This window comes from Spermophilus citellus, assembly GCF_964194105.1.
Source record: "Spermophilus citellus genome assembly, chromosome: 3".
NCBI classification, from domain to species: Eukaryota; Metazoa; Chordata; class Mammalia; order Rodentia; family Sciuridae; genus Spermophilus; species Spermophilus citellus.
Window position 1 is genome coordinate 103,619,430 of NC_138184.1, and position 25,027 is coordinate 103,644,456.

Below are 25,027 nucleotides of genomic sequence, written 5' to 3' on the forward strand. Positions count from 1 at the left end.
TTCATCCTTTGACAGAGGGTGGCGCTGTGTGAGGACGGCTCGCTTCCTAGAAACAGGTCTAGTTGTCCTGATGGCATAGTCCGGCCGTGCCCATGAGAGCCACCGTGTGACCCCCAGCCTCTGTGCCTCCTTAGGGGCCTTCCTTATGAGGCAGGGTTGGTGGGGCCGTGCAGCAGGAGCTGGGACCACAGAGAGACACACCGGGCTGGCAGGGACGCTGGCCCCACCCCTCACGGTCCATCTTCCACTGGTTGTGCAGGGACCCTAAGCATGGAGCTGAGGGAAGGACCAGTGGACAAAGGCCAAAGAGCAGTCCAGGCTGGCGGGCACGTGCCTACCCCCGTTCCTTGCCTGCCCTCTAGTGCCTCTTCTCTCCCCTCCAGTTCTTGGTGAGCTGCTCCTTCCCACCCAGGCAGCCCTGGCTTGGTGACCATCCTGGGTCTTAATGGCAAGAGCATTTGCCGGCTCCAGGCAGAGAGCCTCCCAGGCTGGGTCCTCTGATGGAGGTGGACTGGCATCCGAGGACACGTGGAAATGAGCCACCTGCAGCCTGGTTGCTGCGGGGCAGGCTGGTGTCCAGAGGGGACTCCTCCTAGGCCACTTGCCCGCCTCAGAGGCAGTGGCCTCTCTACAGGGCCACCAAGGGACCCATGACTGACCACTTCACCCCTGCTACCCACCTGGACCTCTCACGCTCCCCTCAGCGGCGCCATATGCAATTCAGAGGGGGGCAACTGGGGAAGTGGCCTCTCAGAGTGGAGAGGTAATTCAGGAGCTGCTTCAAAGGGAGGAAGACCTGAAGCTCCATGAGGTGGTGATGCATGAGGGCCAGCCACAGAGGAGCCATCTGTCTCAGATGCAGGGCAGAGCCCTGGATAGGGCAGCAAGTCCAGCAGGAGCCATAACAGAGATGTGACTATTGCCCCCAAAGCCACCCATGGCACAGTGAGAAAAGGGCCATTGACCTCATCCCCACAATGCCTGTCCCACCTGGCAGGGACCTGGCACCAGCTAGTAGTGGTCAGCCTGTGGGCAGAGCTGGGCAGGGGCAGCTTGGACCCAAGAACTCAAGGTTTGGGACCTGACTTGGGTGCTCAGGACAAAGTACCCCCATGTACCTGCAGGGAGAGGAGGATCCTGCCCCTGGCTGGCAGCTGGGCCCCTGGCTGGGTGGCTGAGGCTGGTGGCTGGTGGCTGAGGCCCCTGGCTGGCGGCTGAGGCCCCTGGCTGGCGGCTGAGGCCCCTGGCTGGGTGGCTGAGGCCCCTAACTAGGTGGCTGAGGCCCCTTGCTGGCATCTAAGACCCCTGGCTGGGTGGCTGAGGTTGGTGGCTGGTGGCTGAGGCCCCAAGGCAGGGCACACAGCCCCACACTCAGGGCTGAGGCCTGTGGCAGGCAGCTCTGCCCAGCTGGGAGTTCTCAATGGAACCTGCTCAGCCCGCAGGTGCCCTGCAGATGCATCCTGCAGCACTCAAGGACTGGACCCAGAGAGGAGGCCAGGCTTCCTGACCCCATGGAAAAATCACCTCCATTGTGAATCACACACTGTAGGGTGTGTGGCCAGTCCTACTGACTCCCACAGTCCCTGTGCCTTGTGTCCATTCCTGACCTCTGCCTCCGGGCTGGGCCTTGGGGCCTACAGCGTTTCCTCCCCTGGCCAACAGCATTCCCTCTGTGAGGCCTTTGCCCCTCCTCATGAGCAGTGCTGGGGAGCAGCTTCTAGGCCCTCCAGCAGTGCCACAGGTGGGGGCTGGAGGCGGAGGCCCCCTCCTGTCCTAGGGACGGATCTTGGTGTGTGGTCTGTGGCCTCTGGACAAGACATCCACAAGGCATTCAGGACCCAGGCCTCTGACAACAGGCAGCAGGCCTGGCCTTGAGCCTCGAGCCTCGGGAGCAGGTGGGGCCCAGGGCGATTTGTGTCCAACCCTGAGGCCCAGATGGGAGCCATTGTCCTGAGGCTGCGCTGTGGGGTGGCCTGTGGCATCTGCATTTACACACTGCCTGATGTCTGAAAGGTGTCACACGCCCCGGAGGTGAGTGTGAAGTCCATGTAGGCTGCAGGTGCTGGGGCCTGTGGGTGCTAGTGCAGAAGGAGCAGCCATGCCAAGGGCTGTCACTCTTGGTGGGGTGGGGTGGGATGGGGGTGCAGAGTGGGCACCAACCCACCACAGGGTCACAGCATGCCACCCAGCAGGCACCCTCCAAGCCATACTGTAAGTAAATCCCTTCAGCCCCTGGTGCCCTGACACAGGCGCGGCAATGTCTCATTTCACGGCCAGAGGCCTGCAGCCCACTCGGTTCCAGAGCATCTACTGGGACACAGACCAGCTGGACTTGAACCCTGGCGGTCTGCTCTGGACCCTGCTCTTCCCCTCTGCAGGCAGCCCAGCCTAGGCAGGAGGTGTGGGGAGGAGACCTGAGGGATCTGAGGGTGGCCGAGCAGCCTACAGCACCCCAGGTGCTGTGCATCCAGGGGCACCACTTAAGACTGCCCATGGGGGCAACTGCAGGCGCGGGGGTGGGCGCTGTGACCGGATCTGGGCCCTCTGGCCTGCGCCCACGCCCCTCTCTGCTCCTGCAGCTTACACGCGGCCACCAGGTGGCGCTGTCGTCCATCAGCTACGTCGGCTGCTCACTGTCGGTGCTCTGCCTGGCCGCCACGCTGGTCACCTTCGCAGCTCTGTCGTAAGTCACCCTGTCCCCAGCTCCGGGAGGTGGGCAGCTTCACAGACATGTCGATTCCCCTGCCCCCCTGCATCTCCTCCTGGCGTTTGCAGTCCCACGGGGCAGCCCAGCCCTGCTCGGGCCCAGTTCACCCTGGGCCGATGACCCTGACCCAGCGCCTGTGCCCTTGAATCTGCAGTGCAGGGAAGGGCTGTGGAGTGGGGACCCAGGCTTCAGCCACACAGGAAGTTCCTGCAAAGACCCCCAGCCCAGACCCAGGCAAGGGCAGATATGGCATCCGTGCTGACGACCTGTTCCTCAGCAGGCCACACTGGGCATGTGGTCAGCTCTGAGGGCCCGGCTGTGCCAAGACAGACAGGGATACGCTTGGGTGGGTATTGTCAGAGGTTAAGAGAGGAGGAAAGCCTACAGGACAGAATGAGGTGAGCTGCTCAGGGCAGGAGGTCAGGAAGCTCTGTCTGAGAGGAGGCATCTGAGCCACCATGCAGAGCCCTGCTTGGGAACAGCAGGTACAAATGCCCTGGGGCTAGAGGCGGGGGCTCAGACTGCAGGGCCACTGGGGCTGTGGAAGGGCAAGGATCCCATCTAAGAGCAATCGGGAGCCAGAACAATCCAAGCAAGGAGGGGCAACACTGGGCTGAGCTTTGTAAGACTCCATTTAGGGGAATGGACATTGGGACCCTGTGGGGGCAACAGGTGCCCCGCCTGGGGAGGGGTGGCAGAGTCTGAGCTGGCACTGGGACTCATGCCCCACTGTGTCCTCAGCTCTGTCAGCACCATCAGGAACCAGCGCTACCACATCCATGCCAACCTGTCCTTTGCTGTCCTGGTGGCCCAGGTCCTGCTGCTCATCAGCTTCCATGCTGAGCCGGGCACGGTGAGTGGGCAGCCCTCATGCTGGGGCCATCCTGCCTCCCCGACCTCACTGGGGTGCGCATGCAGATTTCCCCTGCGGCAGGGCTGGTCTCTGCAGAGGGAAGGCCAGGCCCTCTCCTGGACAGGACACCATGCCTGGGAGGGACTCGGTGATGATTGGCCAGCCCTGAGCAGATACAGACAAACCCCAGGACCAGAAAGGGCAGCCTGGTCTCCCCAGGAAGAAAATGAGGCCGCCTGAGCAGAAGCTGCCCGAGGCGGAGGCTGAGGCGGAGGCTGGGCCGACAGCAGACCCCTCACCCCGGTCTCCCCATCTCCGCCGACCCCTAGATCCCCTGCCAGGTGCTGGCCATGCTCCTGCACTACTTCTTCCTGAGCGCCTTCGCCTGGATGCTGGTGGAAGGGCTGCACCTCTACAGCATGGTGGTCAAGGTCTTCGGCTCGGAAGACAGCAAGCACCTCTACTACTATGGGCTGGGCTGGGGTAGGTGGGCCGGGGTACGAGGGCAGACGCGGAGGGGGGTTGGGTGATGATGCCTTCTGTGGCCGGGAGGAAGGAGCCCTGCTGGTCCAGGGCAAAGCTCCCATGTCTCCCGAAACACTCCAACGTCCCGACGTGGCTGGGGGCTTGGTCTTACAGAGAACCCATGTTGAGAGTCTTGCCTTTCTGTTGACCATCTCATGAATTCCTGCTTTCATCTCACCCTTCCTGCCCCCTGCTCAGGCCCTGTTCTCTCCTCCTGTGTGTGGGGACAGTATGGGCTCAGTGCCCACTGCGGGGTACCAGGCGTGCATTTCCCTCTTGGCGCTACTTTGACTGCCCCGTGCTCCATGTGTGTGTGTTTCCGTGCACCTCAGAGCCTTTCTGGTTCTCAAACATCCTTCTCTGACCCCTCGCTGTTTGACCTCCACAGACTTGTGCCTCTCCTGTCTCTTCCTAGGATTTCTGCCCCTTCCCCTGAAATGGCTAGTCTGACTCGTGAGCTTGTGGGGTTTGTTGTACAGTTGGTAAATGGCTGTGCTGGGAGATGAGCAGATGGCCGCTGTGGCTTGGACAGGTGCTCTGCGGACCGCTCAGGCCTGTCTCTGTTTCCTCTTTGATTTTCCTCTAGTTGTTTGTCCCTGGAGAGCGGGTCCTGAAGTCACCACCTGCTGTGTTGTGACTTCTCCCTTCAGTTCTGTGGGTTATGCTTCTGGTGTTTGGGGCTCTGCTCTGGGTCAGGGACATAGCCTTGGCAAGAGCATGGCCCCTGGCATGCTGGAGGCTCACCTGAAGGGTCCCCCCAACCCCTCCCTGTGAGATGTGGGCCACCACAGGCTCCTCCAAGTGCCAGTGGGTTGCTGTTGTTCCCAGCAAGGACCTAGGGCACACCCCACTCCATGACCCTTTGCAGGGTGGCTTTGAGGCCAGTCTTTGAGGTGCAGGCCTAGTGGGGTCCCTTGCCTGGCTCTCCCTGCCTCTTCTCCCCAGTGCGGTGCTCTGGGACCTTCCTCTTCCTGGTGCACCCTCAGGCCCCATCCCTTTCCAGGGTGTGCCCTTGGTTCCAGCTCTCCACACTCCTCCAACGGACTCGGGTCGCACGCGGAGCACTTTAGAGTGTTGTGGTTTAACCCCCTGCTTCTCTCCTGGGAAAATTCCCCAAGGCCAGGGGCAGGGGGACATGGCCTCTGCCCTGAGAGCCAGCTGAGAAGGGACAGAGAAGCCCCATGTTTCTAGCCCACCTACCGTGGGGCCCTGCACACTGCCAGCTGGAGCCGGAGGGCAGGAAGCCCCTGCAGCAGCTGCCCCTGGCTCAGAGTTCCAAGACATGGGGTTCTGGGAATGGGAGGCGGGGTCTTACCCTGGGCGGGGCGGTTGATGAGGCCTGTGGTGTCCAACTGCTGGAGCTGTGGCTTCCTCGCACGCATGGGGCTGGTGGGGAAGCCGGAGTTGAGTTCTCAGCCAGAGTAGGGGATTTTCCCAAGTGAACTTGCCTTCGTTTGCTGGGCACCTTAGGAAAATGCACAGACTGAAAGTTTGTTTAAACCACTCAGCCAGAGCGTCTGTGCCCGGGCCTGGGCGTCCTCTCCCATGGAAAGCCAGTGGGTTGGACTCTTGCCCATGCTGGGGCGTCTGGGCGAGCACAGGGCCCCCTTTCTGCAAGGCTTGGGCTGTTACCTGGTGTTCTTACCATTGCTGCGAGGTGTGGATCCGGCTCTGGGGACCTGCTGCCTGTTTCTAGTTTTCTCCAAATAGATTTAATTTTCGCAGCCCTCATCATGCAAGGAGGAGATTAAGCTTGTTTACTTTGTGCTTTGAATTGGCAAATGTAATTTATTTGAGGAATGAAGTGGAGTTAAATTATGCATCCCTCATGGCCTCCCCGGGGAGCAGGGAGCAGGGAGCAGGAGACCTAGGCCCCTCCTCCCCACTGCAGCTGCCCCTGCAGGGAATCCCTGAGGTCTGCACGGAGTCCGGGGCCCACCTTGCTGCCCCCGCTGCAGGGTCACCATTTGCACACACTGGCCCCAAGTCCAAATGTCTACCCCTGTCCACTCCCAGCGAGCCCTCCCCAGGGGAGAGCTGCTTCTTCCTGTGAGTCTGACTCCATTAGCAAGGATTTAGAAGGTGATTGCCCTCCACCTTCAGTTTTCCAGTTTCTCCAAGGAAAGAATCACGCCATTTAGAGGCGCAGGCGTGCGCACGCAGCACGTGAATAATAAGCCCCAGCAAAGACAGAGGAATGTATGGAAAGGGTTGACGAATCCGTCCTGAGGGGGAGAGAGGAGCCCAGTGAGCAGAGCCGCCAAGGTCGGGTGGGAGTGTGTGTGATAATCGAGTCGATGCAGCCTGCAGGAGCCATGTTGGAGAAAAGTGGGTTATTTGCCAATACTTGAAAATTGAGGGACTTTGCATAAAATTACCAAGTTCTTTTGAAGAACGAGGAGGTCCACGCACACCGAGTTTGTATTCCTGCTAGGCAGCACAGGCTGCAACTATGCGGCTTCTGATACAGACGCCTGCGGTCCCTGCAGGGTTTGAGTCTGTGGCCCCGAGGCAAGCTGCGTACAAACAGAGCCAGGCGCCATCTCAGCCCTCCATCTATCTCCCTGTCAGCTTCCCCTTAATTAATTTCATCAGGAGCCCGTGAGCTGCGTCCCTCATCCCAAACCAGCTCCTTGGCTTTGGGCCTAAGTAAAGACAGTCTCCAGGCAGCAGGCTCTCCCAGCCTCTGCCATTAATTAAGAAGGAGCTGGAGGCTGACCCAGAGCAGGAGAGGCCACACTGCAGGCGGAGCCCTTAGAGCCCTGGAGACGGACGCTTGTTCCTCACCTGGCCATGTACCAACCTGCCGGCAGTACTATGCTCTGGAAGCCCCAAGGCTGTTCAGAGCTGAGGTAGGGGCACAGGGTGGTCAAGTCAGCCACTGTCCTTAAGGCTTGCTGGGGGCCAGGTGCTCTGCGGGGACTGTGAGGGGCATGAGGTGAGTGGAGTGGCACTACCCCCAGGAGTGTGGGGACACCCAGGAGAGGAGGGGAGGGTGAGAAGCAGAGTCTGTACCTCCCTGCAAGAGAGGAATCTGATCACAAGCTCAGCAGGGGAGGAAGGAAGGTGGCCTGTTTTATTTCCCTTTATTGCAATTCAGTCTCTCTCATGAGACTGGGACATTCAGTAATTCATTTATTCCACATTTGAAGCAAAGTGTTTCAGGGGCAAGATTCTTTCCAAGGTGTTTAATTTAAAAACAAAATCCGAAACCCTGGTATTCAAGAAGGGGGCAGGACGCCCCTCCCCCCAGGGTGCTGGGCAGCTGTGGCCTGGAGGTGCTGGGAAGACAGCCTGCCCGTCTTCTCCTCCAGTGCAGAACCTGCCAGGAGGGAACCAAGAGCCACCCCGTGTTCCCACCCCATCTTTAGTTCAGGAATCTGAACTAAAGAGGGCCTTGATGGCCCTCTGGGGAAGGCCCAGGTGGAACAGGGAGCTGGCCCTGGCTATCCTTCTGCAGAGGGTGGAGAGCAGGGACACCCCATGGGGCTGCTGCGCCAGATCTAGCTTCCTGCAGGGTGCTCTGCTCTCTGAGCCGCTGGGTGCGTTGTTTGCAGAAACAGGTTCACAAGGGCTCTGCCTCAGAGCACAGGTGTGTGTGCAGGACTGGCTGCCAGAGCGGGTGCTGTGGTGGCTCAGCCTGGGCCATGCTGCGATGTGTCTCCCCTTCAGTCACAGGCACATTCACCTCTGACCCTTCCCAGCTGCAGAGGGAGATTGGAGGCCAGCTCACCTGGGGTCAGGGCAGAGCCTCTAAAACCAATCCAACCCTTGAATCCCTTCTTTGCCAAGACACTGAAATCTCTGGGAATTGCCAGTCCAGGTGTTTTTTCTTAGATTTCCCTTGACCTCCACCTCTTCCACACAGTCTGACGGCTTTGTAAATCATTGAAAGCACTTAATTAGTCACACTTAGTCTGGCTCAAACTGGCTTAGGCAAGCAGGGAGTCTAATGGCTTACCTAATGAAAAAGGTCCAGGGTGGTGGACTTCAGCTTGATCCACAATCACCATCTGCCCTCCTTGCCAGGCATGGTGGCGCACGCCTGTCATCCCAGTGACTGGGGAGGCTGAGACGGGATGATCACAAAGTTCCAGGCCAGCCTCAACAACTTGGTGAGGTCCTGTCTCAAAAATAAGGGGGCTGGGAATATAGCTGAGAGGTAGAGTGCCCCTGGGTTAGATCCCCAGTACAAAAAAATTTTTTAAAAAGTTTTGCTTTCCTTAACATTCTCTAAGTTGGTGCTGCATCTCTGCCCTGGATGCCAAGGCGGCTGGGTGGATAAGGGTCCCCCTGGTCCTCGCTCTCCCAGGAACCAGTGGGAGCTTCTCGCACAGCCATGTTAAGGAAGTCCCTTAACAGGGTCTCATTTGTCCATCAGGGCTAAGTGCCCTGACTAGTCACTGTGGCCAAGCACTGGATGTCCCAGCAGCCCCTGTGAGTCACCTGCCTCTAGAGCCAGGGACAGGAGGCCCCTGAGCCACATGGATGGTGAGGTGGTGTGGCTCCCTGAGCAGCACTGTCTCAAACATTGGCTGCTTGGGCACAGTGTCCGCGACAGTGCAGCTGGCCGCCCAGGACTCCAAGGCCAATTGAGCTTGCTCCCTCCCCGCCTCCCTGTGGATCTTCAGGGGGTCTCAGCTGACACCACTGATTCTGTCCCATGATCCTCTGCACTGTGGGGGCTCTGCCAATGATCCCCCTGGGGCTGCAGTGCACTGTGAGGAGGTCTGTCCCATGATCCTCCTGGGGCTACAGTGCACTGTGAGGAGGTCTGTCCTATGATCCTCCTGGGGCTGCAGTGCACTGTGAGGAGATCTGTCCCATGATCCTCCTGGGGATGCAGTGCATTGTTAGGAGATCTGTCCCATGATCCTCCTGGGGATGCAGTGCATTGTGAGGAGGTTTGTTCTGTGATCCTCCTGGGGACTCAGTGCACTATGAAGAGGTCTGTCCTGTGAAACTCCTGGGGATGCAGTGCACTGTGAGGAGGTCTGTCCCATGATCCTCTGGGGATGAAGTGCACTGTGAGGAGGTCTGTCCCATGATCCCATGGAGCCGCAGTACACTGTGAGGAGGTCTGTCCCGTGATCCTCTTGGGAACACAGTGCACTGTAAGGAGGTCTGTCCCATGATCCTCCTGGGGCTGCAGTGCACTGTGAGGAGATCTGTCCCGTGATCCTCCAGGGAACGCAGTATGCTATGAGGAGATCTGTCCTGTGATCTTCCTGGGGATGCAGTGCACTGTGAGGAGGTCTGCCCATGATCCTCCTGGGGCTGCAGTGCGCTGTGAGGTTGTCTGTCCCATGATCCTCTGGGGATGAAGTTTACTGTGAAGAGGTCTGTCCCATGATCCTCCTGGGGCTTCAGTGCACTGTGGATGGCTCTCTCTATGATTCTCCTTGTGGTGCAGTGCACTTGAGGAGGTCTTTCCTATGATCCTCCTGGGGATGCAGTGCACTATGAGGAGATGTCTCTTATGATCTTCCTTGGGCTATAGTGCACTGTGTGGAGGTCTGTCCTGTGATCCTCCTGGGGCTGAAGTGCGCTGTGAGGAGGTCTGTCCCATGATCCTCCTGGGGCTTCAGTGCACTGTGGATGGCTCTCCCTATGATTCTCCTTGGGATGCAGTACACTTGAGGAGGTCTGTCCTATGATCCTCCTGTGATCCTGGGGCTTCAGTGCACTGTGAGGAGGTCTGTCCTATGATCCTCCTGGGGTTGCAGTGCACTGTGTATGGCTCTGCCTATGATTCTCCTTGGGGTGCAGTGTACTATGGGGTCAGCAGAACCTCTGGCCTCCGACCTGATGCCTAGGGGCTCACCATTATAACAGAAATGCCTTTAGCTCTTGCCACAGTCCCTCTGGGCCAGCTCCACCTGGTGAGAGCCTCGGGTCACACAAGCTGAGTGGGGCTTCCCTACCTGTCAGTGCAGCTGGCCTGTCCCTGGGATAGACTCCTGGGCTTCTTGGCTAGAGCCTGGGAGAGTGAGTGGGTGTGAGTGCCCATGCCTGGCCTCCATTGCCCATGCTTCCTTGAGGGCAGGGGCTCTGTGGCCAGCATTGGCTGAAGTTGGTGTAACAGGAAGCGGGCGGGCTGACAAGCTCTCTCTCTCCTCTCCACAGGGTCCCCGCTACTCATCTGCATCATCACCATAGCATCCGCCTTGGATAGTTACGGGACCAGTGACAAGTGAGTGAGGTGTCCCGGCAGTGTCTTGTGTTTGGAGGGTCCTCTGTGGGGAAGGGCTCCAGTAGACCTGCTGGCCTTGGCCCTCTGTTGTTCTGGCTGCAGGGCTCACTGGTCCCTTGCCCCAGGCCCTGGCAGTGTGACAGTCCTGGGCACACGTAATACAGGGTGTCACAGTGCCCCCGGGGAGGGATGGGGGTGTCACAGTGCTCTAGGGGAGGGATGGGAGTATCACAGTGTCCTAGGAGAGAGATGAGGGTAACACAGCACCCCAAGGGAGGGGTGGGTATGTCACAGCACATCCAGGGGTGGGATGGGGGTGTCACAGCCCCCAGGGGGCAGGATGGGGGAGTGTCACAGTATCCTTCAGAGGTAGGACGATGGCTGGTGGAAGTTTCTGATGGAATTTTTTCACCCTGTGGTCCCCCATGGAGCCCAAGTTTATGCCCCAGGAGCCCTGAGAAAAGGTGGTTAGCAAGTGCACAGTATACAGTGCGTGCCCAATAAGTCATAGTGCAGTGAAGACATGCATGCACAGCCAGTGCCTGCTGATGTGCCCCAGGAGGCCTGAGCATGCCCTGCTGGGCAGGAGGGGTACTCTGGGCCAGGCCACTGCTGGGCCAGCTGAGCCAGGAGGGGAGGGGGAGCCAGCCAGGAGGGGCTTACCTTCCACAACAAGATTCCCTTCCTCAGAGGAGGGCTGCTGCTTGGGGGTCCCAGGAGGCTGAGCCTGTCCTGCCAGGCTGAGGGGCCAGGGGCTGGGCAGCTGGAGGAAGCTGAATGGAGGAGAGAAGTCAGTGGAACACCCCAGGGCCGGGAGGCAGTGTGTTGGCAAGTGGGGAGAAGCAGCCTCTGCTCTGGGCAGCGAGGGCCATGGAGGCCCGGAGGAGGGGTGGAGCCAGAGGACTGAGGAGGAAGCATCTGGGTGCTGTGCCTCCATCCCGTTGCCTCTAGAAGCTAAGGCCCTGATGGCAGAGAGTGGCCTTCTCCAGCCACCTCGGGGAACTTGCCCTGCTCTGAGCCCCTATAGCTCATGGGTGTTGGCCACCCCCTCACCCAGCTCTGACATTGGCCTCTCCTGCCCTGAGCTGGGGGGTAGCCTGGCGAGGTTCAGGGGTCCCTGGGCTACAGGGCAGGAAGGGTCAGGAGGGTCCTGAGGTCCTATAAATGTATCATTCTGGGTGAAAGTCAAGAAGTGCAGGCTGCCTGGGTGGTGCTGCCACCCCTCAGGAGCCCAGGGAGCTGGTTTTGAGTCCTGGCAGTGCACTTCCTCGCCTGGCGCGTCCAGACGAAACGTGTCCTCCCAGGGCTGTGTCCAGACACACATGGCCTCACACAGAACTCTCAGCTGTTTAGGGCATTTGGTGTCCCATGGTCTAGGAGGTCCGGGGGGGGGGGGTGAAGAGGGACAGGGCACCCCTGCATGTTGAGGGTCACCTGGGCTTTCTGGGCCTCAGTTCCCCATCTGTGGGATAGGAGTGACCACAGCCTTACCAAGGGATGCTGTAGGCTTGAAATGGGACCTGAATCAGGCTGAGCTTTGTCATGCGTGGGCCAGACCTGCTGTGAACTAAAGGTAGCCCCGAGACATCACACCATGTGCCAGACTGGGCCCCACGCCTGGCCAGGCCCCATCAATGTGCTCAGTGTCCTGGGAACACTAGCTTCTGGGGGCCAGAAGGGTGACATCTCCTGGGATCCTGAGGCTCTGGGTAGTTCCACAGGCTCTGTGAAGGTATGGGACTCTAAGGGACCTGGCCTTCTTGCCTGAGCTCTGGGGTCACGTCTTGGAGCAGGGAGGAATTTCACATCCTCAAACTGGACCCTGCCTCCTAGGATATTAGAACAGTGACCTAGAGGTGTAGCTGACTGGCAGCCCCTGGTAAGTGGGCAGGACAGGGTGCCTCCCATGGTAGCCACCATTCTACCAGGCCTCGGGGAGGGCACTGGCCAGGCCACGGTCTGAAGTGCTCTGGAGGAGGCCAGTCCCAGCAGAGTTTGTGTGGAAACCCACTCTGGGCTTTGGCTGGGCTCTTCAGAGGTTGTTGACCCAGTCTGTAGACTGGAAGATCCTCTCCAAGAATGAGACATGAGATTATCAGGGATTGAAAAGTAATTGTGGGATCAGCACTGGGACTGGGGCCCAGGACTGTGACCGAGAGCAGTGGGGATGGAGGAGAAGATGGGGCCACGGGCCAGGTGCCGAGGTGACACTCTGCTTCCCTCCACAGCTGCTGGCTCTCCCTGGGGAGTGGCGCCATCTGGGCCTTCGTGGCCCCTGCCCTGCTGGTCATTGTGGTAGGTGCCCACACAAGGGTTCGGAGCAGGGCTGTGGATGGGCTCCCTGAGGACACACCCAAGGGCACAGCATTGCTGTCTCCTGCTCTCCCTGGGGCTCAGCTGCAGTCCCGGGAAGGCCCTGGGCTCCCCCTCAGGGCCACCCAGGTCCTGGTGCTTCCCGCTGGAGCTCGGGGCAGAGGCGTGGGCAGGGTGAGCTCTTGGCTGGGCAGCCGTGTTGCCACATTGCTCTTCTCTGTGCAGTGCTGGGCTGGGTGGTGCCTGCTGAGTCCTTCCCTCTCCCTGCCCTTGGGAAACTTCTGTTCTCCTTCCACAGAGGAGAGGATAGTGGGGGGCTGAGCTGCCGCATGGAGGTGGCCGGGGAAGACGGGGTGCCCGGCAGAGAGATATGGTTAAGCCTTGCTCACTTCCTGCTGTGGGAGCAGCGAGAGGCTCGGCAGGTCAGGGACAGGGTCCCATTTTGCCCAGGGACGCTGCACAGACAGTGTCTCTTGCTGTGAAGAGAGCCCTCAGCAAAGGCTCCTGGGAACTGGGAGGAGGTGGGGGCCCTGGGAGTGCAAAGGTAGTGGACGCGGAGTTAGAGGGAAAGTGTCCCAAGGCCCCAGGATAAGCCCAGCAGAGGGGCTCAGAAAGGCCCAGAATGTGGCCACTGTTGGCGATATATGGCATCGTACATACAGCTAGGTCGCGGGTGATCTGACCACACCCCCTAGGGACTCCTGCTGTGTCTGTGTACCAAAGCAGGCACAGGCCAGCAGCCTACCCGTGGGCCTGAGGGGGATACTGCCAGGTGTCGTTGCCACAAGCAGGAGCATGTTCCCATGGAGGATCTGGGCCTGGAGCTGACCTCTCACTGTGTCCAGCATCTCAGACACGTTCAGAGTCAAGGGGTAGAGCCCAGCCACCATGCAACCCACAGCCCAGCTGTGCATCCTGTCTCAGACATAAATTGAGGGCCTCTTCCCCTTGCTGTCCCCGCCTGGCCCCTCCTGCTCGGGACCCTGAGAACTGCCTGAGAGAAGGGACAGATGTGCTGGGGCCTCTTCCAGTGTCTTGAGGGAGCTTCCCGGCAGGTCTGGTTGTGCTAGGCAGATGGACCCCACCACCACAGTGTCCAAGCACCATGAGAGGCAGGAAGTGAGGGCTAGGCCTGGGTGGCTTGCCAGGCGGGGTTTCTCACCCTTGAAGGTCAGTTTGCATCGCAGCGTCTTATTCTCTCACCATGAGGGGAGGGAGTCTCTGAGGACCAGGTCTGGGCGCCTGGGCAGGTGGGAGGTGAGCGGGAGCTCAGGTCAGACACCAGAGGTCATTCTAGACTCTAGAGCCTATCTCTGCTCTTCTCCTGGCACCCCTGAGCTCACCTGGGCGGGCCTGCGTGTCTTCTGCTGGGGACACCCAGAGACCTGGGACACGTTTGTCCCAGTGTCAACACCAGCTGGCCTAGGAGAGCTGGCTGCGGGGTGGACGCCGAGGCCCTGTGAATGCTGTGGCCTGCTCACTGTCCCTCCTGGTGGTCCTCCCATGCAGGTCAACATTGGCATCCTCGTGGCCGTGACCAGGGTCATCTCCCAGATCAGTGCCGACAGCTATAAGATACACGGGGACCCCAGTGCCTCCAAGTAAGTTGACCACGGCTTCTACAGTCCTGTCAAGCTGCCCTCCAGGCTGCTCACAGGCTACAGGGGATGGCCATGCTGCTGCCATGGCCGTCACCCAAGTCTTCATCTTGCTCAGGGTCCTCAGGACCTCACCAGGCAGCCCTGGCCCTTGTCCTCACAAAGGTCCCTGTTCTCTGCCAGGGACCCGTGGCAAGGTCCTAACCCAGGTTGGCAGCCCCCACATGAACAGAGAGGGATTGAGTGAATGTCCCCCTGGGAATGCCCCACGGGGGTGAGAGGTGGATGAGGGGGGAGGGGAGTTCTAGAGCAGGTGGCCCACCATTTGCTGACCCTGAAGTCCATTAGCCTCTGGGCCTGGCTTTCCTCACTGTGGAGTATGGATGACCACAGGACCCCCTCGTGGTCCACTGTGTGGAAGAAGACCCTTGATAGCAGAGCTTCCCCCTGTGCTGGGCTAGCCATCTGGAGAAGGAGCGGGCTCTCTGGGACGGTCCTGCCCACGCAACCTGCTGCCTCTGGCCTTCTGGCCATATCCTCTAGGGCACTGCTGATGCCCCACACAAGCTGTCTTAGGACTTGTGCACAAGGAGATGGTAAGGTGCAGAGCTCAGCACCCTCCTTTGCCACAGCTGGGTGGCTGCACTGTCTCCAGATCAGCTCCTCCCCCGCAGCTTTCCTCCTCCACTTTGGTGTCCCTCCCAGAGTGACTGTGGCCTCCTGGTGGCAGAATGGCTGCAACAGTTCAATCCAGGGAAAGATCCCCTCCCTCCTGTTCTGATGCACCCTGTGCCTGAGGGGGAGGACAGGACCGCTGGGCCTCATGCCATCCTAGAATCCATCCTGGCAGGGTGGGATGCACCCACAGGACTGGTGGGCCTGGGTCTCCTGGGCCGCCCTGATGCTAGGCTGTGCCAGCCCCCCAGGTCCAGGGCTGAAGGCGGGAAGGCAGCTCTCACGGGAGTTTGGAGGCTACTGACTGACTGTAAATGACTAGCTCTAGTGTATCTTTTCTGATCTGAGAGCAAAAGCCATAAACAAGCCAGCAACAAATCCATGAGATAATTATTCTGTAACAAATCCAAACTCTGTAAATTAACCCTCCAGGGGCTGCAGCCCTTTGGAGCTCTCCTGCCCCCACGAGAGTCCAGCCTATGCCAGGGAGGGAAAATGCTCCCGGGGTCAGGAGCTCTTTCTTTCCTCCTGCACCGAGAGGCAGAGGGAGAGCTGCCCTGCAGGACCAGGCCCTCCCTGTCCCCAGGACACTCCTGTGCCCTCGACACCCTGACCCGCTTCTCCCTCCTTGCCCTCCTGAGAGCCCACCGGGAGGCAGCCTGCCCCCTGCTCATCTTTCTCCATGGGGTCCCCAGGGGCTGGCAGCTGTCCCTGCTCCCCTAAGGAAGTGCCTAGGCTAGCTGGTCAGTGTCTGCAGAGCCACAGGGTGGCATTGCCCTGGTGGCCTTGAGGCTGCACATGGCAGCCAAGAACATGGCCTTCCAGGAGACTGTCCAGGCGGGTGGCTATCTCTGGGGCACAGCCCAGCACAGCCCGCTGACACCAGCTGCCCTTCTCTAAGTGGCCAGGTCTGACCGGGGCTGTCCTGACTTTCCCTGTGGCCTGGTCAGTTTCCGAGGCACACCAGCTTCCCCTCCCCCAGGGCTCTGAGGCAGAGGGAAGTAGCAACTGCGGCCACCTTGGAAGCTCCTTCGGCCCCTTCTACTCCTATCAAGGGGCAGCCTGGTGGCTGTCTTTGTCCCAGCTGCGTGTCCAGTGGGTAACAGGACAAGAGGCTTCCTTGGGGGCCTTCACAGGGCTGGCTTCCGCTCTTCACAGATCTGTTAACTGGCTGCAGTTCCAAACCCACAGGAAAGCAGCAGAGCGCAGACAGGTTTGCCACGAGACCCAGGCCCTGTGGTGGGGCAAGGGGCGGGCCCATGGGTGCACCGTGGCAGGGGCCTTGGGAGGGAGACTCACCAGGGCCTGAGCCCCCACACCAGGCCCACTGCCCTGGGCGGGCTGTGAGGCATCGGGAGGAGATCGCCACCCAGCTGCCTCCACTGGCCACGGCCCCTCCCCTGTCAACTGACGAGGTGGCGCTGGCAGCCTGGCCATGCTAGCAGACCCCAGAGAGCCCCCAGCAGGTGCAAGTCCCCCAGCTCCTTCTGCTGCTGCTGTAGCCTGGAGCAGCAGCCCATCTGATGCCTGCTCCTCAGGCTGCCACTGTCCCCCAGCTTCCCAGGACAAAGACATGGCTGGAGCGTGCAGGGCGCTTGTTTCCAGGGACTGGGGTTTATTTTTATTGTACCCACATCATCAGAGCAGGGCCACAGCCTCCCTGAGAGCGGACGTGTTGGAACAGCCCTTGGTTTATGGGGTCCATTGCCAGGAGCTGTCGGTGTCAGGGTCCTGGGCTAATGACGGGCTCGTCATGGCCATGCCTTGCTGCCCCTCGGGAGGGACACTGCACCCTGTTGTATGCTTCTGCACACTCGTCCGTTTGTTCCTCCTTTCTTGGTTTACGGCTCGTTTCCTGAGGGCTGCGTCCTGGCTCAGTGCTGCACTTTCAGGCTGCAGTGTTGAAAGGACAAAGTTGGTCTCGGACATCACAGAGTGTAGAGGGAGACTAAGACAGTCTCTGTGCTGAGCTACGAGGGGTAAACTGAGGCATGTGGCAGTGGCTGCGCTGGGCAGCAGGACCCCATTATTCTCTGGGTTTTCCCCCATGTGTGAAGGCAGAAGGCCCCCGCTGTAGAGCGCCCAGCTGTCCTGGAAGTCGGGACAGATGGCATTTGTGTACCATGAGCTCAGCACATGTCAGAAGTGGCCCTGAGCCAGACAGCCAGTCCCCTGACTCACGCAGCCCCTGGAGTGTGCTGAGAGCTGACTCCATGCCACCTCCGTCCCAGGCTCTGTAGACACAGTGGGGACTGAGACCCAGTATCCTAAGGCTCTCATTCTGAGGGTGCCCTGGTGAGGCTTCTCTTCCTGATGTTCTGAGGCCGGTGTGTCTCCCACTGTGGCAGCTGGGACTGGCACTTCTGCCCGGACACTGGCTGGGTAGGATGGTCTGCCTGAGCATGCCCAGGTTGCCCCTGGCTCCTTGTACCCAAGGCCAGCTACTAGGGCACAGTGCTGTGAGCCAGAGCAGAGTTGGCCCTCAGGGACCTCTGTGCACAGGTGGTCTGTGCCTGACCTCTGCCATCTCTCCCCGCTTTACTTCATGGGGAGGGGCTCCTTTGCAGGACTGCTCTAGGCTGCCACAGAAAATCCTGTCTTGAGAGATAGCCAGTGGTTCACGGAAGAGGCTAAGGGACCAGTTGCAGAAAGGCCACAGACAGGGACAAGTGTCAAGGGCTGAGAGGAAGCAGTTGTGACAGGGTCAGGTGCCGGCCTGTGCAAGATTCTTGTGGTCTTCACCCAGAGACTTGCTTTGGTTGGCTGGCCTGAGTCACATGCTCCTTTCTATAGAGGACAGTGGGCAACACGATTGGCTGTCTTGGTGAGACTTCAGCCAATGAGGAAAGGGCAGAGTTAAGCCCAGGAGGGGTGATGCCCTGCAGGAGAGGCTCTGGGGCTCTGCTGCTCAGGGAGGGCAAATCTGAGTTGTAGAAAGCTGCCTGGAGGTGTCCTGGGTTGTGGGCAGGGTGGGGGTCAGCACTGGCCAGGAGGGGGGGACATTTGTAGGCCCTCTGGTTCTGCCACTGATGAAACCTGTGCCGTCTTGGCCATCACTGGGGGTTGTGGGGCCTCTGGGGTCAGAGTGTCCCCTGCCCCACCTGTACAAGGGACCTGTGGGCCAAGGAGACAGCAATGCCCACCATAGACCCTGTGTGGGAGGGGATGGGGCCATCAGCAGTGCGGTTCAGCAAGCTCTCGTCTGGTGCCTCCTCCAGCCATGTCTGCGAGCAGTGGAGGTGGCCAGTCTGCCCGTCCCCTGCGAGCTCGAGGTCTGTGCTACAAAAGTGCCCAAGGCTGAAGCCATGGGGCCTGGAGAGAGGCCAGTGCCGTGGCTTCTCGTCACAGGGTTGGGTGCTCTTGGATTGCCAAGAGGCGGGACCTTGCGCTTGCTGCCGACCTCTCTGGGCCCCCAGAAGTCGGGGCTGGTTTCTCTCTGGCCTTCGCACACTCCACAAGACTTGGATGGGCCACTGCCTGTGTCCTGGGCCACCCCAGGTGATACTTGAGCTCCTGCCTGCCCACCAGCTCTCAGGGTACAGTCAGGGTCACGTCCTACCTGAGCAGGTGAACACAGTTCAGCCCAGGCCCAGGCCTCACTAGGTCCTCTGGTCCCTTCAGTCTCAAGGCCGGTCCTCAGGGCCACCCTACCTGCCCCCAGCTCCCTCACCGCTCTCTTCCAGGTTGACAGCCAAAGCCGTGGCCGTGCTGCTGCCCATCCTGGGCACCTCATGGGTGTTTGGTGTGCTTGCCGTCAACGACGGGGCCCTGGTCTTCCAGTACCTGTTTGCCATACTCAACTCCCTGCAGGTAAAAGACTGCAAGGACAGCCAGGCAGGCCAGTGGGCTGTGGCCCTGATGAGCCGTTGTGCAGGGGGCGTGGCCTCTGTAGCCTCCACCCACCCTGAGCCCACAGTGTGGGTCTCCCCCAGGCCTGAGGACAGCAGACAGGGCTCTACAAAGGCAGAGCCCCAGGGCTGGGACCCCATTCAGTGTGGGGCGCCTGTGCTCCGGCACCATCTATGGCGGCACATCCGGCCCAAAAGGGAAGAGGGTCCGTCTGCCAGCAGCTCTGAGGAGGGAGGCAGGCAGGGAGAGGAGGCAACGGGGTTATGTCATCTGTGGGAAGGGGAGGCAGGGGGCCCATCCTCAGAAACAGACATGGGACACCTAGAGTCTAAGCCCTCAGACCCACTCATCCCCAGGGAGGGCAGCTGCAGGTTCCCTTCACCAGCACGGCCCAGTTCCCACCATGCCCTGAGCAGGTGCACATAGTGTGGGGGTGCCCCATGGCCAGCAGTAGCTGGTGTCCAGCTCCTTGTTGCCGTGAGCATTCAGTTTTCCTCACGCGGCTTACAGGGCAAGGTGGCAGGTGGCCCCTCCAGCCCGCGTGCCCTCCAGGGCCTCCTTCACCCTCTGCCGTCCTCTCCAGTGTCCTTCCCAAGGAGCAAGGCCACAGCAGGATGCCCTAAGGTGCTCCTGCACCAAGCGGGACCTCTCTGTGAGGGTCTGCTGGTGCTGGCCGGCAGGTCTGGGTGCTTGGTGATGTCCTTTACTGTCACTGTCATCGTCCTCCCTGGTCTGCAGGCAAGCACCCGAGGTTCCATTGGGGTGGGAGTCTGTGGTTTCAGGGTGTCAGGCCAATGTCCAGCCCATTATTGTCACCCCTCCCTGAGTCAAGCCTTTCTGGACATCCACCTGTCTCTGCACCTTTGGCAAGCAGGAAAGCCCCCTCTGGAATTCTGTCACAGCAGCTGCTGGGCTCTAGGCAGGGTCACAGGAGGGGTCTAGGAGCCCCTTCCCATGTGGAACAGTGTGGCAGCAAGTCCCCAGGCGAGGTGTCAGTGCCGCCCCAGGGCTATGTGAGGGAAGAGCCCTTGGAGCTCCTTGTGGGTGACAAATGCAGGTGACTCTAACTCTGCTCCTCCCTCCTCCAGGGCCTCTTCATCTTCCTCTTCCACTGCCTGCTGAACTCAGAGGTATGTCTGCCCCACCTCCTCATCCCCCACCCCCAACCTCCTCACCCCCACCTCCCCACCTCCCCACTTCCCCACCTCCCCACTTCCCCACCTCCCCATCCCCCCACCTCCCCATCCCCTCACCTCCCCATCCCCCGACCTCCCCACCTCTCCACCCCCACCCTCCACCTCCTCACCCCCCACCTCCCCACATCCCCATCCCCCCACCTCCTCACTGCTGTACTGCCCCCCCCAGCACCCTCCCACCTCCCACCTCCCACCTCCCACCGCCCCACCTCCCCACCATGCAGGAGCTCTCATTTCTAAAGGGGCCTAGTGTGTGGGACAGCCTTGCCCTGCCAGCTGAAGCCTGGCCATGCCACCCTTAGCCAGCCAGTTGATGACCAGCTCACAGGTGTCGACACTGATAACAACCGATCCTGCCTATCTGGGTCCTCACTTGCCTTGGGTATTGCGGGAGCCGCCTGGGCACTGTTGATAACACGTCTGGCTTTGCTTCTCCAGCCTCTGAAGTGTCCTAACTGGCCTCTCCTGTCCATCTCCTCCAAGGTGAGAGCCGCCTTCAAGCACAAAACCAAGGTCTGGTCCCTGGTGAGCAGCTCTGCCCGCAGTGCCAACACAAAGCCCCTTAGCTCAGACCTCGTAAGTGCTGTGTGGTCCCCACCTCGGGTCCCCTCTCCCTGCTGAGCCTGCTGGAATGGCGGCCCTCGCTGACCTGGGCCCTTGCTCTGTGGTTACCTTGCCCACCGGAGACGGCTCTCCTTCCCTGAGCTCTGCCCCACTGGGCAGCTGGAGCAGATGCTGGGCTGGGCTCCTCCCACATACCCTATGGGTCCTTGCCGAGGTGACTCCTTCCTGGACGTCATGTGGGGGTGCCCCATCCATCCCCATGCTTCCGCCCTTGCGCGTGATTGCTGGCCATTCTGCCCGTTGTCTGGCCTCTTTGGAACACGACGCTATGGGAGTAAGGAGCCGGCTACCTCTGTTGGCCACTCTGACCCCACGGCCCACACAGGACCTGACCCTGGGGCTCCATGAAGAAAGGGAAAATGAGAGCACAGCTGTACAGGGACAGGAGCAGAGGGTGGACACACCTGAACTTGGGAGGGGACCGTGCGGCTGCTCTGGTCTGGGTCCTCTTGTTCAGGTCCTTGTTTCTCAGGGGAGCAGGGGGGCCCTGTGCCTCTGCCCCTGCAGTGGACCCTTGCGGCTTCCTGCCTCTGGGTGTCCATGCCCGCATGGGGTCTGGGCTTCCTCTAGGGCCCAGCTCCCACTCCTCACCTGCTTGTGGCCTGCAGATGAATGGGACCAGGCCCGGCACAGGCTCCACCAAGCTCAGCCCCTGGGATAAGAGCAGCCTCTCTGCCCCCCGCGTGGACCTGTCTGCCGTGTGAGCAAGAGCTGGTGATGACTGCCTCCCAGAGCAGAGCAGAACGAGTACCCTACCCACTTGGGACCCTCTCCCTGCTGCCTGGACATGAGGTCGCAGCCTCCACCTGTGACCCTACAGAAGAGCACCCACCAGCTCCTGCAGCCTGATACTCAGGGCTGCGTGCCTAGAGACCCCGGGGCCCTCCTGCCCGGCGCACCCGAGGGCTGGCTGCCCCTGAGGACACTGGATCCTGCCCCATGCACCCGAGGGCTGGCTGCCCCCTGAGGACACTGGAGTGCATGGTGGCCCACTGTGACACCCATCATGAGCCTCCCTCCTTCCACATGCACCCAGTAAAGCTGTGGCACGGGGGACACAGGCTGTCGCTCAGGAGGGGGTTGCCACTGCCTTGATAGGGGCCCAGAGGAGTCCTGTGGGGGTAGTTTAGGTCCCTGTGCACCCCTGGAGGATCAGCCAGAATGTCCGAGGAGAGTGGGGAACAGGGTGGGGTGTCCCTGGTCTGCTGACTCCACCCACACAGCTCCCAGAGCTAGCCCTAGCTGGGATGCATGGTCTCCTTCAGGGTCACAGCACTGAGGCCAGCCCTTGCCAAGTGGTCAGCTCTGGGGTCTCCACCCATGCTGGGGACTTGGGCTGGAGTCATGCTGCCCTGGCAGGTGTGCCCACACTGGACCTCCACCCTTGGAAAAGGCACAGCCCAGTGGCCTGGGATTTGGGCTGTCAGAGACATTGCCCACGCCCGAGAGTGCTACCTCTCTGGACCCAGGTCAGCCTGAAGGTGCCCTTTCCTGGCGGAAGCCTTCTTTCCTGCCCATCTGCCCCGACAGAGCCAACCACCTCCTGCTGCATCTCCTGTGTCCTCGTGTCTCTGTCCCCAGGGAGGGACCCGCAATTTCTCCTTCGCGTCTAGGAAGCAGACTGACACTGGCAGCACAGTGACCCCTGTCCTTCCAAGGTGGCCACGTTGCATAGAGGCTGCCTGCTCCCGAGGGAGGACCCAGCAGGGCCTGGCAGTCCTTTGCCTGGCATTAGTAGGTGGACTCAGCTCGGTCCCTGGGGAGGGGGGACCACTGTGACCACTCCTGGGTGCTCGGCCCTGGATCGCAGAGGGGACACCATGGACATCTGACACAGGCCGCGAGCAGCTGCACTGTAACCCAGACCTGAGCGTGGCATGAAGTGCACAGCCAGGTCCACCTGGTTTTGATACTGGAAGCCTCCACTTTACACTGTGACCCGATGTCATGGCCCTCACCACGCCCGCCCTGCCCAGCGCTGGACTTGATGTGCTTCTGTGGACTTTTCCACCGTCATCTAGAGCCTTTTTTTTTTTTTAACAACCAATTACTTTCTTTTTTTAGTGCTGGGATCTGGCCCCGGGCCCTGCACACCCTGGGAAGTGCCCCAAGTGCTCTCCTGAGCTGCAACCCAGCTGCTGGGGCCTCTCCATAGCTGGCCTCTCCACAGCTGGCCTGCTCATGGGGAGGGCACCCATCCCTGTCAGGCAAAGCCGTGTGTCCATAGAACCAGCCTCTGTTATGTCCAAGCTAGTCCCCAGTGCACAAGCCAGCTGAGCCCACTGTGACCACAGCCAGCTGAGCCCACTGTGACCATGGCCGGGCCATGGTATGAACCCAGGTGACACAGGCTGAGGTCACTGTGAGACCCAGTGTGTGGGGCCACCGCTCAGGTCTCTTGTGATTTCTGAAACCAGACCAGTAGTAAGCCCTGGCCAGCCCCTGGCCTGCCGCCAGCACCCACAAGTTAGATACCAGGTCCCTCGGCAGACACTGGATCAGATTCGGTGCTAGGAGCTGTGGTTTCCACAGGGGTCCTTGCTCCTCGCTCCTCAGCTCTTGGCGGCCCCCAGGGCCTGTGAGACTTTGTGTCCAGACAGAGTCTGGGCTTTGCTTATGGGCTGGGTGCCTTGGCCTCCGCCCACCTTACCATCCGTACTCGGAGTGGTCCTCTTAAAAAATCAGCAAGAAATGTGTGTTTAAAGCAGTTTTCGCAGGAGAGACGATTGTGGCCTCTGAGAACTGAAATATGTTGTGATTTTCATGCAATAAAACCGCAGTGTCCTTGAGTGGAGTGTGACCTTGGAGATCTGTCAGTAGTGGGGTCTCTACTAAGGAAGCACAGGGTGAAGGGCGAGGCTGGGGCTCACACGCACACTCAGCATCTCCTGGGTACCCAGTGCACTCGCAGCCTCCATCCCAGTGCTGGGAGTGGACGAGGGAGAGACACGGCAACAGAGGCTCCAGGCTGCACCCACCCAGGCCAAGTGCTGCAGGGCCACGGCCACTGCCCTATATCACCCATAGTGCCATCACTGCCCCTAGACCCAGTGCTCACGGCCATTTCTACCCATCCACACTCCACACCGTGGGGTGCACGTACAGCTCACCTTACCGTTTGCACCAGGTGGTCTGGGCTCCTTTGTGCATCAGTGTTACACACTTAGGCACGTGTGCACATACTTTATTTATATGTACATGTATTTTGAGACATATTTATATACTACATATGTACTTTAATATATTTTATACCTTTCTATAATATTTGATAGATAATAGATGTACAGATATCCATGTTTTCAATGTCTCTGTGCTTGTGGCTTTTTTTTTCTTACTTTTTTTGTGTATCAATTCTTTTCCAAGTCAAAATATAAAAAGTGAGTTCTGGCATCAGAAAGATCAATCCTTCCGTGAGTCTTGAAGCTGCTTTCATGTTGTTGACCAAGTGGCTCCAGGGTCGTCTGTTCTCACTGTCAAGGAGACACTCTCAAAGATTTGACCAGCAAAGAGCATCACCAGTATTTTTGGTAACCAGTGTGACGTGTGTGAGCAGTTCCTGATCTGCAAGCCTCTGACTACAGCAGAGGTTGGTGGTGTCCCATGTCCCTGCGTTCTCTGAGTGGGTGATGATTCTGAAGGTATTGGGGGCTCCCATTTACCCAGGGAGCTCTCTCACTCTGTGCTGAGGCTGCCTGGGTCACCTTCCCCTCAGGTCAGTGTGCAGTGAGCTCTGGTGGGAGCCCCATGGACCACCCGGGTGGTATGCTGGGGTGGGTGACACCCTGACCTGCAGCGAGTCCCTTGAACACTGCTGCTATCCACTGTCACCTGCAAGGCTGGAGGAGGATGGCCTGAGTGACCAGGGCAGTGTGCCTGGACTCCTGCTCTTGCCCTGTCCAGGGCACGCCCTCCTCCTGTCCTACATCCCCCAGGCCCCAGCCTGGACCCCTCCTTCATGGCCCCTAGGCATGCGTGGGTGGAACAGAGGTGAAGGGGACCCCGGGCTGACCCCCCAGAATGGGCCGGGTTCCCATTCACCTCCACACAGTGTCCCACTCCTGCCCTGCAATCCTGGGCCCCAGAGCAGCCCCCAGAGGCCTTGGTCTCTGAGCTCCCCAGGCATGACGATGCTCCCAAGAGGCTGGTGTGGGCGGAGGAGGGGAGGAGGCCTGCCCATCTCTGGCTGCTCCCCGCCTCTGGTGATGGACCTTTGACTCCTTCCTACCCACCCTCTGTGTAGCCTCCATGCCAGTCTGTGCCAGTTTCCCTTCTAAAACACGTATCCTCAGGTCACATTCAGATGCTGCCTGAGGCTCTGTTTCTCATTGGGACGCGGGGTCTTTACGAGGGACCTGCAGCATGTGGCCTTGTCTTCTGCGCTCTCCTGTGAGGTCTGGGTCACTGTGTGTTATGTGGTCCCTGGTGCCACCAGAGCCCCCCCCCCCAAGTGCCTCATTTGCGCCGTAGCCTGGGACACCTGGGGTAGTCTCCCAC

The 25,027-nt window shown here is 59.9% G+C and overlaps 1 protein-coding gene across 3 annotated transcripts in view; it reads left to right on the forward strand.

Moving 5' to 3' along the window:
• Positions 1-23,322, forward strand: part of ADGRD1 (adhesion G protein-coupled receptor D1) — a 99,169-nt gene extending 75,847 nt beyond the window's left edge. For 2 of the 3 annotated variants that reach the window (XM_081284959.1, XM_081284961.1), the window contains 10 exons: positions 2,580-2,683; positions 3,449-3,560; positions 3,890-4,043; positions 10,212-10,278; positions 12,507-12,573; positions 14,101-14,192; positions 18,548-18,674; positions 19,802-19,843; positions 20,393-20,485; positions 21,142-23,322. In XM_081284959.1, the coding sequence (XP_081141085.1) occupies positions 2,580-2,683; positions 3,449-3,560; positions 3,890-4,043; positions 10,212-10,278; positions 12,507-12,573; positions 14,101-14,192; positions 18,548-18,674; positions 19,802-19,843; positions 20,393-20,485; positions 21,142-21,237 (954 nt within the window). In that variant the 3' untranslated portion in view covers positions 21,238-23,322. Of the gene's footprint in view, positions 1-2,579; positions 2,684-3,448; positions 3,561-3,889; positions 4,044-10,211; positions 10,279-12,506; positions 12,574-14,100; positions 14,193-18,547; positions 18,675-19,801; positions 19,844-20,392; positions 20,486-21,103 lie in introns of all 3 variants that reach the window. The other variant, XM_081284960.1, reaches the window with a different exon arrangement.
• Positions 23,323-25,027: the final 1,705 nt, after the last annotated feature.